Source organism: Rhinolophus hipposideros, assembly GCF_964194185.1.
Source record: "Rhinolophus hipposideros genome assembly, chromosome: 22".
NCBI classification, from domain to species: Eukaryota; Metazoa; Chordata; class Mammalia; order Chiroptera; family Rhinolophidae; genus Rhinolophus; species Rhinolophus hipposideros.
In genome coordinates, this window is record NC_138068.1 from 8,461,447 (window position 1) to 8,474,417 (window position 12,971).

Here is a 12,971-nt window from a genome sequence, read left to right on the forward strand (position 1 = left end):
AAATGGCAGCAGCGAATTACAAAACTTCTAAGCCAATCGATAGGCCCCAAAGCAAGCCAGGTCTCTGGGGTGAGGCCATTTGGCTTTTTAATAAAAAAAAGAAATTGTGGTAAAATTCATATCACGTATTTGATCATTTAACTATTTGCACGGATATAATTCAGTGGCATTAAATGCATTTACAGTGTTGTGTAACAATCACCACTGTCTATTTTCAGAATGCTCTCATTTTCTGAAACAGAAGCGCTGTACCCACTAAACGATAACCGCTCCCACCCTCCTCCCCCAAGTCCCTGTTAACCTGTGTTGTACTCTCTGTGTGAATCTGCCTGTTCTGCGGGACCTCGTATAAGTGGGATTATATAGTATTTGTCCTTTTGTGTCTGGTTTGTTTCATTCAGCATAACATTCTCGAGGTCTCTCTGTGTTGTGGCGTGTGTTTGAACTTCCTTCCCTTTTAAGGCTGAATAATATTCCATTGTATGGATAGACCACATTTTGTTTATCCATCCATCCATTGATGGACACTTGGGTTGTTGCCACCCAAAGGATCGCGGCTTTCTTTGAAGAAGCACCCTCCTGCCCCAGCTACCACTTAGATGGTGACTCTATTGTGATGATTTTAATTCTAATTGTGCTGACAAATGGCTGAGCGCTGGCATGTGGCAGGAGGATGGCCTAGAGAATGGGGAGACAGCAAGAGAGGCAGAGGTACCCAGGGTGCTAAGGGACCCGGGATGGGACAAACTTGGTCTAAAACAGGAGCCCACAGCTGAGTCTTGAAGGACCAGCCCCCTGGAATGCCTGCCCACCTCCCTTCATGAACTTGGCAGAGGAGCTGCACGGGCACAGGAGTCTGAAACCGCATAATGTCGATGGGACAAGGAGCACTGGCTGTAAAGCCAGGCTCTCTGGGCTCAGGGCTGGCTTCCCCACCCACGAGCTGAGTGTCCCTCGGCCAGTGCCCTCGCCTCTGTGTCTGAGCACTCTGACAGTCAAATTCGGGTGATGCTCCGACCTGTAGCCTCTGGTTGTTGTGTGGAATAGACAAGTCCATACTGTGAGGCGCTTAGAGTGATGCTTCGTGTAGAGTGAATGCTCGTAGGCGATCGCCATTATTTTCACTGGGAAGGGTGAGAATGGTGCCGGGAGAGCTTGGAACAGAGGCAGGACTTGGATCAAGAACTTGGATGGTACCTGGAAGAACGGGGAAGCAGGGAAGGGCTTGAGAAGATGTGTAGACACCTTTGTGCTGGATGTGGCCCTAGACAGATCCTACCTTTGTAGGCCCTTACTCCAGCCTCCCAGGAAGCTGGTCATCTTACCTCTGCTTAATAACCTTGAGCTTTTCTCCTCAAAAGTATCTCCTTTGTTATTGGACTATGCCACTTGCTGCTTACGGGCCGTGGTTTAATAACTGTCTACTGCATGCCTTTGGACAACGCGCCTTCCTTCTCTGGGCCTCAGTTTCCCCATCTGATGGTGTTAGGCTGCCTGATTTCTAAGGGTACGTGTGAGCACCTGTGCACGAGAATTGTATGACTGTTGGTGGGTAGCGTTTTATTTATGTACGTTCACCAGAGATGGAAAAAGGGTGAAATTTAGGGAGAAGGCCTTCCTTCCATTTCTGTTGAGTCCCTAGACCAGGAGACTCTGAGAACTCTGCTCTTGGTGACACCCCTTTTTATCACCCTGTCATTTTGTAGTCTCTGTGCTTTATCTTCCATTACTGGCATGAGTTAAGGCAGAGAGCTGGGGATGGAAGCTGTTTGGACCCAGCTTAATACTTCCCAATCACTTTCCAGGCATTTCTCCCTTTCCTCCCAGTTATGAGACTTCTGAAAATGGTCCTTCCTTTTCAAAGCAAGTCAAAGTCATACAGGATGATGAGCGAAACTGAAAGGACTCATGATACCATTGGTGGCAGAACTCAGTTCAGCCAATCAGAGGTTAAGAAGGAGATCGCACATTATATAGGAACGTATTACTATTCATTTCCTCCATTAATTTTGCACTTGATCTTCTGACTTAGAGCTCACCTTGCAGTTAATGAACACGAATATACTTTTTGACGAGGACCCGTGCCTAGCTCTTAACTGCCACCTGAGAAGGGGATATGCATCTCTGTGGATAATCTTTGACATGTCTTTGACAAAGAAATGAGGATTTCCTCTGACTAGCTCTGTCTAGGGCTTTGCACACGGAAAGCGCCATTTTGATGACTCAGCTTCAAATTCCTTTATGCCTATCCATCTATCTTTTCTTGCTTCCTCTTGAGCAGTGGCTGAAGTTAGCTTCTGGTTTTTTCTTGGCCCGGTCAGCAGCCTTTGGAACTGTTGACACTTTTGTTTGCTCAGACAGGAGACGTTTACTAGGCACCTACAGTTTGTTGGGTGTTGAGGAGATGGTGACAGCTATTAACTCGGTCCCCTCCACAGAGATCTCAGACTCTAGTGAAAGTCAGTGCATTCACCACCCTTTCCTCCTCCCTTTTGACACTGAGTCATTTCAGGAATTGCGCCTAATAGAACTGTAAGGCCAGAGCTTGCAGAATGACTTGTTACAGAGCCTCCAGCTGAGTCATTGCTTGTTTGTTGTTAAGATTGTCTAGATTGCATCAGCTTTGGTAGCAATCACAAGACTTTTTATTATTATTTTGGGAAATATGTTCTATACTAGAAGTTCAAATAATGCGTGGAAACCAGATTTCTTTGCGTGGACTTTAAGAGCCAAGATTATATGTGTTCAAAGCTAACCTCTCACAGAGATGCTAATAGCTGTGCTTTAAAAAGAGAGTGAGAGGAGTGGATCTTGAGGGTATAATGCTAGGTGAGATAAATCAGAAAGAGAAAGATAAATAGTGTATGATTTCACTCATGTGTGGAATCTGAAAAACAAACAAACAACCAAACCAACAAAAAACTCCAAACGAACAAGCAAAACAAAACAAAAACAAACTCATAGATACAGAGAGCAGATCAGTCGGTACCAGAGGGGATGGGAGTTGGGAGGTGGGTGAAAGGGGAGAAAAGAGTAAATTGTATGGTGATAGATAGTAATTAGACTTTTGAGGGTGATCGCTTTGTCGTGTATACAGATGTCGAATTATGATGTTGTACACCTGAAACTTATATAATAATATTTTTAAAGGGGGGGAGGGTTTTTTTGGCCAAACGTTGGGACATGGTTCATCCCCTAGCCCACCTTGGAGAGTTACGCTGCATAACAGCAGGTTAAAGGCTCTGAGAAGTCCTGTAGTAAAGAAATGCATTTGACTTTCACTCAGCATTTTCCAAACGCTTATTAGAATTTGTTTCCTGTTCTCATAAACCCATTTAATAATCTTCAGAGCCAGTGTTCCACAAAACAACCTGCAAACACTTGTGGAAATGATTTGTTTGAGCAAAAACTGCCCAGTGGCCAATGTAGGTGGTCAGCAAAAGAAATCTGTCATTTGCAAATGCAGAGTTTTGTTTGGCCCCACTTGCTGGCCCCAAACTGGGGAACGAGTTCTCTGCTCCACGGAAGGAAAGTTTACTATTGAACAAACCTCTCATCAATCGTGGCAATGAGCCGTGTGAGATCCAGGCTATCTGTTGATTGAAAGGTGGAGGGTGGGCCTCCTATGTTTCCACCCTCTCTAGTGACTCACAAACCAGGACATTGTTTAAGACTCTTAGGACAGACTGTGTGAGCCACCTGTGTTCTCAGACAATCAAGAAGGCATGGCGGGGACAGCCCAGTGATCTGTAATGGGGCCCCTGTGACAGTCTTGGTATATGCAGGACATTCTGGAAGTAGTCTTTGCTTGAACAAAGCACATAATAAAGTATAATGTATTACAATACTATTATTTTTAAAGAAAGGAAGATATATATAGTTATTCAGATATAGAGAAAAAGAATAATGGTGTTGGGATGATGGCAATTTTTTTCCTTATTTTCAATGGTTGCTGAGTTTTCTGTTATCCATATGTGTTGCCTTTGCAAACAGAAATATACATGTATAAGGAAATACATATATGTACACATACGTGTATATATATATATGTAACAAACACACATATACACCTTACTGAAATGACATAATACATAAACCAAGATCGCTATTCGTCGGTTTTTGTCTTAAGTCTTTGGTTTCTACTAGTTCCTTCAAAGCCTGTCGTTTTTTTTGTTTTTCCAGATGGGCAGCAAATTTGGGAGATGGAGGCCACAGTGGATAAAGACAAGAGCCAGCCTGTAAGCATCCAGGCCGCACGCCCTGCCATGATTCCCTCCCACCTCCTTCGTCTCCTCTCTCCTTCTTTTTTTTCTTTCCTTCATCCAAGTCCCAGTGCTAACAGGCACTCAGATGGTATTAAATTGACAAATGACTTAAACATTTATTGAGCACTAAGCCCTCTGATTTGTAATGGTGACATCTTAATATACTTGTATAGAGTAAATGCCATGTTTCCCTAAAAATAAGACCTAGCCAGACCATCAGCTCTAATGTGTCTTTTGGAGCAAAAATTAATATAAGACCCAGTATTATATTATATTATACCCAGTCTTACAGTAAAATAAGACCGGGTCTTCTTATATTAATTTTTGCTCCAAAAGACGCATTAGAGCTGATGATCCGGCTAGGTCTTATTTTTGGGGAAACACGGTGGCAATGCTTTCTTTGCTGCAGCCAAAAAGTCAAGTTCCCCTTAAATAGAATTTCACCTGTAAATGTGTGGACCGTGTCCTGACTCCTTTTAGACGGGCCGGCTCCATGTGCTTGGGGGCTTGGATAGGAATTTAAACGTTATTGCCGTGAGGCTGATGACAACTCCTTCCTTCCAGAACATGCTTTTTGTTGAGATCCCTGAGTATCGGAACAAACACATCCGCACTTCGGTGAAGGTGAACTTCTACGTCATCAATGGGAAAAGAAAACGAAGTCAGCCTCAGCACTTTACCTACCATCCAGGTAAGGAGTTCTCTTCTGTGGTGGGAGAGGCATGGGCATGTGCGTGAGGACACGTATCGTCTGCTGCCCGCTGGGCCACCTTGGGCAGGTGACTCAACCTCGATGAGCCTCAGTTTTCTTATCTATCACATGGCACCTTCCTTATGAGAGTTACAGAAATCAGATGCACTAAAGTGTTTAGCACAGCAAATTGATGGTAAACTCATATCAAGGATATTAGCTATTATTATTATGAACGTTTTCCTTTGGGAGGGAAACACGTGGACATATTCAGCAGAAGGTTACAAAGCTGGTGATTCCCGTCCTCCTTAGATTTGATCATGATATGGGTAGAGGTGAATATGCCCTGAAACCTACAGAATCTTTAGTCCACCCCACAGTGGGTAGTCACCCTGTGGCCACGTGGAGTTCCTGGCTGGATAACCCACCCAGGACATCTCATTCCCATAAAGTGCTACAGTCTCAAAAAGGGTGACAAGTGCTATTTTTCATCCATTCACTTGTCCTCAAAATATATGAGTGTCAGGTATAGTCCTTGGCTTGGAGACATAGCAGTGAGCAAAACAGATCAAAAGTTCTGCCCTCCCTCGGAGAGCTGATGTCCTAACGTTATTCAGATCGTAAGTAATATTGATATGTCAGATTATGACAGGGGCTGTAGACACAGGCTCTAAACTCCCCTACGCTGAGACAGGCTTCCTAGCCACTTTTCCAGGATTGGAAACCTGTAATTTGAGACTATCCAGCCAGAGTATAATTTCTGTGCTGTGACAGTTTCACCTGAAGCCTCTGGGTTCCTGGAAGCCTGAAACTGAGAGAACGGTCCTGGCAGCCGGGTCTTGGGGGGCTTGGCTTCAGTGGAGTGTGTCCACAGGTTTGTGAGACCCCTATGAGCATTTCACTGTCCTGGGACTGATGTGACATGCATGGGACCTAAAACTGTGGAGCCCAAACCTCTAAGGCAGAGGTTTTCAGTTACATTTATGTGGCTCTCACCTCTCATTGGTGGTAGCAAGGCCTCCTGGGTCCCAGTTGGTACATGGTTGTCTGAGCACGGCCCAGGCAAGGACCAGGAGGGCAGGGGAGTGAGCTGACCATCTTTGAATGGCATCTTGAGAAATGATTTCTGCAGTTGGTGCCACAGCTGCATTTTTGCTTTAGGTGCCCACCCTCCTTGCCTCTCTACCCCCCCACCACTTGGGGGTGGGGAGCAACTTGATTGCTGTCCTGTCACCGATTTATTTACTCCGGTGAAAAGAAAGCTGATTCCTTAGCACCTGGGGCTGAATGTTGGAGAAACAGAAATTGCGGTGACTGTCCTAGGTGGAGAGAGAGAGGAATGGTAACCGTGACAACACTCATAGTAGTGATAATAGTAATAAGATAATAGCAACAGCAGCAAACACTGAGCACTTACTGTATGCCAGTCATGGTGCTGAGTTCTTTGCACACGTATCTCATTTAATCCTCCCAACATGTTACCCTGTGGAGTAAGTGTACTTATTACTGCCAAGTAACAGGTGGGGAAACTGAGGCCCACAGCCAGTGGGTTTCATTCCCCCAAAGTACTACAAAATGAAGAAGGTGACTATCACCGTTTGGTCATTCCTTGTCCAGAAAATATCTGAGTGCCGGTTAAGGTCTAGGCGGTGTTTTAGATGCTGGGGACCCAGCATTGAACAAAACAGACCAGAAACAAACAAACAAAATTCTCCCTTTGAGGAGCTGACATTCTAGTGGGGTGTTCAGATAAATTGGCACACAAAATATATAGAATATTTCAGATGGTGATAAGTATTATGAAGGACCATGAGCAAGGAAGGGGGATGGGAACTGCTAGGGCAGAGGAAGGAGGAGGAGGCATGATTTTAAATCAAGCATTCTTTTCTGAGCTTTCCTCCTGGGGAGAAGGGCTGCACACGTCCAGGGCTGAGACAGACATTCCTGCTACCTTTGCACTGTTGGAAAGAACTATAGTTCAAGATCATAGCCCATGGTTAGATTTCTGACCTAAGACAATTGTACAGGGAGCCTCTTGCCCAAGGCTCATAAGTGACAGAATCCCACTGTTTGATCCCACCCATGTGCACTCCCAAGGCCGGGTTCCCAACCGCTATCGGCTAATACTCTGTGCACGTCTGTGTCTCACTGAGAAAGGTGCACTTCTGTGCTTTTTCTCTTCTCGCAGTCCCAGCCATCAAGACGGAGCCCACGGATGAATATGACCCCACCTTGATGTGCAGCCCCATCCCCGGGGGCCTGGGGAGCCAGCCTTACTACCCACAGCACCCGATGGTGGCGGAGTCCCCTTCCTGCCTGGTGGCCACCATGGCTCCCTGCCAGCAATTCCGCTCAGGGCTCTCGTCCCCCGACGCCCGCTACCAGCAGCAGAACCCAGCGGCCGTCCTGTACCAGCGCAGCAAGAGCTTGAGCCCCAGCCTCCTGGGCTACCAGCAGCCGGCCCTCATGGCGGCGCCCCTGTCCCTGGCCGACGCGCACCGCTCGGTGCTGGTGCACGCAGGCTCCCAGGGCCAGAGCTCGGCCCTGCTCCACTCTTCCCCCGCCAACCAGCAGGCCTCGCCGGTGATCCACTACTCGCCCACCAACCAGCAGCTGCGCTGCGGAAGCCACCAAGAATTCCAGCACATCATGTACTGCGAGAATTTCGCACCCGGCACTGCCAGGCCCGGCCCGCCCCCTGTCAATCAAGGTCAGAGGCTGAGCCCGGGGTCCTACCCCACGGTCATTCAGCCGCAGAATGCCACAAGCCAAAGAGCCGCCAAAAACGGACCCCCGGTCAGTGACCAAAAGGAAGCATTACCCACAGGAGTGACAATTAAGCAGGAGCAGAACTTGGATCAGACCTACTTGGATGACGGTAAGATGATCGTTTTTTAAATTGCCTGTAAGGACTGTGCCCAAAGCATCCCCCAGCTAGTTCACTGTATGGCCTGGGTATCTTCCTTCACCTCGTTGGGCCTCAGTGCCCCCCTCTTTCATTTAAGGGGGTTGAATAAGATAACCTTTAAGGCCTCACCCAGGTCTGTGCATGAATCATTTCCCAGCAGGACAGTTGGCATGGGTGGTAAGGGTTTTCAGATGCCCCCTTACAACCATCGTAAGAGAAAGAGCAAAAGAAGGCAGTTCTGGCCACAGGAGTGTCCCCTGGGTTATGAACTGGGTCAGTTAAACTGCTTCCACTCGCTTTCCGTTTGCCAAATTTAGCCCAAGGGTAGGAAAACAGAAAGGAAGGAAAGCTAACCTTTTATTCCTGTAGAGAAAAAAAATCCCTATTTTGTAGCCCTCTTTTGTGTATTTGGGGAGGGGGGAGTGTGGAGAAAAGGGAGGGAGAAAGCTCATTGTAAAGTGGCTCTATGAGAAGGAAGCATGAATGGGGGGCTTGCAGGCAGGCCGCAGGCATCTCTCTGCCATGTGCTAGTGGAACAGAGAAGCACATTGATGGGAGGGAAACAGTGGGCTTCCGTTGTGGTGAGCCCTGCTGATGGGGTGGTTGGGCAGAGGCGGCTTTGTGTGAGTCTGTAGGTGCCCGAGTGTATTGGCGGGGGCTCAGCTGGAGGGTAGTCTTGTTGGAGTGGTTGTGTATGTGACATTGGTCTGTGATCCCATTTGTGTTGGCAGGACTCACCTGGGATCAGCCAGGTGTAGCTGAAGTACTGAGAGGGTGGGCGGGGCAGACAGAGCAGCCTCCCCCTGGGGGGCTCCAGAAAAAAGAAAACAGGTGGTTTGAGTTTCTTAATGGGAGAAGGGAAACCTATACTGCTGGCTGCCGTCCACAGCTCTAGCCTTGCATTTTAGAAGCAGTAGCATCGGATATATTCTGCAACCCCAATCGATTAGGAAAATTCACTCTCAGGAACACAGCCAAGGAGTAGGAAGTAAGGTACAAAACTTCAAAATGGCCATGAGTTATAAAGACCAGGTGATAAACATCAGACACTTGAGTGGCAGCAATCCTTTGGTTCCAACTCAGAGACTATTGACTTTTCCTTTATGCTGAGTTTGTGATGATTGGGTTATCGTGGGGATACTCCTGTGTGTTCCAGCAGTTTCCACGTTTTCTCTCTAGTAAAACATTCTATCAAAAACTTCCCCCAAATGCATCAAGCAAAGATCTCTAGGGCCACTTACTGTAGGGTCAAACCACCCACGTGCCTTGCAAGGTTGGCTTCAGGTTTTGCTGCATTAATAATTGATTTGTCTAATCCTGAATAATCAAACACAGGTTGACGTAGGGTCCCTGGGCTCCATTTTAAAAGGGAGATCCACGTGCAATTCATTCCTGAACAATTTACACCCAATATGGTTAAATACACTTTTGGTCCCTATTTGAAAGGAGATGATCGTGTAGAAAGTTCAACCGATGTGGAATGCCTACTGTGAGCAGATACATGAAATGTGGCTGTAACTGGACCTCCCTCCACGTGCATGCTTGGGAGATGTATCAGGGCGGAGGCGCTTTATAAATAAATGAGTGCCTGAAGAGGGGCAGGTAACTTTCCCCACCGGACTCTGTGTCGGGTGTTGGTTCTGTCTCCAGAGCAAGAAATGTGCTGGCCCCTCCCACCCTGTCCATCATCCTACGTTAAAGGTAAAACGTGAGCACCTGAGTTAGTCTGTGCCCTGGCTCTCCATGACCAGTGTCCAGGTGGGTCTGAGGTGGTCAGGAGTCACCTCCGCGTGTCAGACCCACAGAGGCGCTTCCTGTTTTCACAGAAGCCTAAGTTATGGAGAGAGCAGCTGAGAATGAAGACCCTTCAGGCCTCCAAAGTGTCTTTTTGAATGTAGGCAGATTCTAAGTCATGGTGAGAGGGAGCTCCTGGCAGGTCAGTAACATGAGTAGGCCCCAAGCATGTCTTGGAGAACTAAGTGTGGTGAAATTGCTTCTTCTGGTAGAGCCTTTTCTTAAGAACATTCTGGACAAGCCCAGTTTCATGGGACTGTAGGAGGTATTTTCCAAAGTGAGGGTTCCACGGCTTTAAAAAGCTGAAGAAAACTTAGTTAAGTGAAGTTTTAAAAAAACCTTCCACTGCAGGACTTCTCAGAGCCTTTACTGTACTAGTGGACATTATAAATCTCTAACATGAGGGGATGCGGCACTTCCCAAAATTACTCCATCACAGACAAGAGGGTGCACAACCCCAGAGGGTGCTGTCCACATTGTATTGTATCCTATGTGAAGGGAACCCTGGAGTTATATAATACCACAGGCCTCGAACCCATCTCCCCAACATTTGGGAGAAAGACCATGAAGGACTGTCAGAGCTTGAAGCCAGGACTGCCCCCTCCCTATGCCATGTTCAGACTTCTTCATTCTTGGGCTTCATGTTCCTGGAGTCAGAGTGCGACAGGGCATAGAATAATTTCTACCCATGTGGTTCCCAAGAGGCAACAGTGTGGCTGCTGGTTAGATATTCAGTGCTTGACTCGCATTGTCCCCAAGGCTCTGCCCAACCTAGGACCCTCCGATGGGGAGGTTCCCATGTGGCCGGCTGTGCCCAGTGGTAAGCCCCAAGCTGTACCACCCTGTAGCTACCAGGGAGAGGTGGGTGCAGTTTTGTCCCCGAGTTGCTGGAACTTCAGATCCCTCTCCCAGGCCTTCAGGCACCCATGGGACATTCTCAGATTCCTCTGTTGGCTTTACGGATGGGGATTCGGACTGCTGTTTGTTTTGCGTTCATTGCTGACAGATAAACTGGAAATCCCTGGGCCATTTTCCTAGTCTGGTTGGGAGACATCCTAGGTCTTTAAGATCCTTTCCTGTCCTTTCCATTGATTACTCAGGGGGAGGGTCTCCCCCACAAAGTACATATCTGGCTGCACAAGTTCCAGCAGAACGTGCTTCCGGTGTGGGCGTACTTCTCACGTTCCATTTATATGCCTTGGGACTTCGGCAAAGTAGACTTTCCGTGGAGACTTTGTAAGAGTTGGGATTAGTGTTTTGAGGGTCCAGGCAGGTCCCCAGATGGAAAAGGAAGGGGTCACCAGCGGACGTGGTCCACACACACACATGTGGCATGCTTAGAGGTTGAGCATGCCACTCCACTGAGATCCTGGGAAGTGTTCGGTTATCTTTTCCGGAGCCTTTGCTGACGATCCAGAGTATGGTATCTGGGCACCCCACCTGGCTGCTGTGCTCCTTCTGCTTTTTCTCTCTCTCTCCTCTTCCCAAACTGCATTCCTGCACACAGACACTGTCTGGGTCCCGTTTTTTCTTGGAACTCCAGAATGCCACTTCTACTTTTCTCCACTCCAAGGGCTTGAGACATTTTCAAAAAGTCTCTTTTTGAACTAGCAGAATAAGTGATATTCCAGGGCAAAATGCATCCTCCCCCATCCCTCTCCTCCCGCTCCCCCTCCCACTCAGGCAGTTCTTCATAGTTCTGAAACGTGTGCCCTGCACACTCACTCGTTGTTTTCCTCTGCCCTCTGGTCCCTTCCATAACTACTGTCTTGTTCTAAAGCCTCTGGTTGTACCGGAAAGACACCAACAACTTCCAGCAGTTGCATGATTCTGTGAACCAACTCTTCCCTCCCTCCCGTTTTCTGTCTACCCCTCTCTCCTCCCGACCCTCCCTGTTCTTTGCCCTTCCTCCTACCCTCCCTCCCCAACCTCCCCCACCTCACCCACAGGTATTTACTGGTTGCATTCTCGGTGTCCAGCCCTGTTCTGGGACTCAGGGGGTACACTGGTGAACAAGTCAAGTGAAATCCTTGCTCTCGTGGGGGTATTTTTTTGATAGAGCTAGACATCAGCATGTAAGGTAATAACTAAGCATATTTCAGATGGTGATTATAAGTCATGAGGGAAATTACACGAGGTTCGGAGCTGGAGTGTGGGTGGATGAGGTGGTGTTGGCCTCTCAGCCCGAGCGCACAGAGAAGCGCTCTGAGGAGGTGGGCTTCGGGAAGTTCTGAGGGAAGGGTGTTTCAGGGGAGGGAACAGCAGGTGGCCGAGGCTATGAGGTCAGAACGACGGGTTAGTGTTGGCGGGTTTTTGGCAGCGGTGCTGTGCGATTTGATTTACCTTTTGAAAAGATCACTCTGGCTGCATTTGGAAACTGGACTACAGGGAGGCAGGAGTTGGAAAGCAAGGGGTTTACTCCGTTTTAGACAAAGCCAGAGGCGAAGAATGTGAGTCCTGCGGCAGGAATGTGAGGCGGGGTGGAGCGTTTTTACTAGGAGTGGTGTGTCCTTTCACGAGTGTGGTTATTTAAAATGTAACAGGAATTGCCAAACTGTGATCAGCTCACAAATAGTTCTTGCCCCTTCTGTTGCCTAGAACGAAGGGCAGCTGCACCTTTGACTGCCCAGGGTACCTCTATCGAGCAGGTAGGTTTGTGCTGTGCCTGGTCCAGGCAAGCGGGAGAAATGCTGGGAAACACGGGACTGGGTGGGATTCTTGCCAGGTGCTGTTGGTACCACGTTCTCCAAGGAAGTGGTGGTTCTCAGGTCATTGGGCCCCGCTCTCTACAGGCTCTGGGATTAGGGAGCCTACACTGATAACCTCGAGACTCAGCTACAGACCAGAGGACCAAGGGACAGGGTGAGGCCTGGGATTCAAAGGACATCCTTGATGCTGTGGTGGAAATGTCTTAGGGAGAAGGGGTGTGGTCTCAGTCATGGCCAGAGCCTCTGCCAATGGCTTGTAAGAACGACAGATGGTGTGTGCGTGCTCGTGTGTGTGTTTATACTTTATACACGTAGGAAGAGAGCACATCAGTCTGTTTTGAATCTGCTTCTCTATTCCTCATTCATATGAACTTTTTTATTGATATACATTGAACAAATTTGAACATTTCTCTATGTATTTAAATATTGAAATATATGTACATTCTGAAAGCAATAGTGTACTCTGAATGTCACCAGGGAGCCCACCCATATAATCACCCCCGAATTGTGCATGACATAGAATCTGATTAGCACCCTGGAAGTCCCGCAGAGGTCCCCTCCTGCCCCTCCACAGAGGCCACCACTGTCCTGCCTTCTAAGCTCAC

General features: G+C 47.8%; 1 protein-coding gene across 3 annotated transcripts in view; it reads left to right on the forward strand.

Annotated features, from left to right (window-relative positions):
- The window catches only part of NFATC2 (nuclear factor of activated T cells 2), a gene marked incomplete at its 5' end in the record, with an annotated part of 148,954 nt that overhangs the window by 101,352 nt on the left and 34,631 nt on the right, over positions 1 to 12,971 (forward strand). For all 3 annotated transcript variants that reach the window (XM_081033651.1, XM_081033650.1, XM_081033649.1), the window contains 3 exons: positions 4,183 to 4,238; positions 4,830 to 4,956; positions 7,145 to 7,834. In XM_081033651.1, the coding sequence (XP_080889777.1) occupies positions 4,183 to 4,238; positions 4,830 to 4,956; positions 7,145 to 7,834 (873 nt within the window). The remainder of the gene's footprint in view (positions 1 to 4,182; positions 4,239 to 4,829; positions 4,957 to 7,144; positions 7,835 to 12,971) is intronic.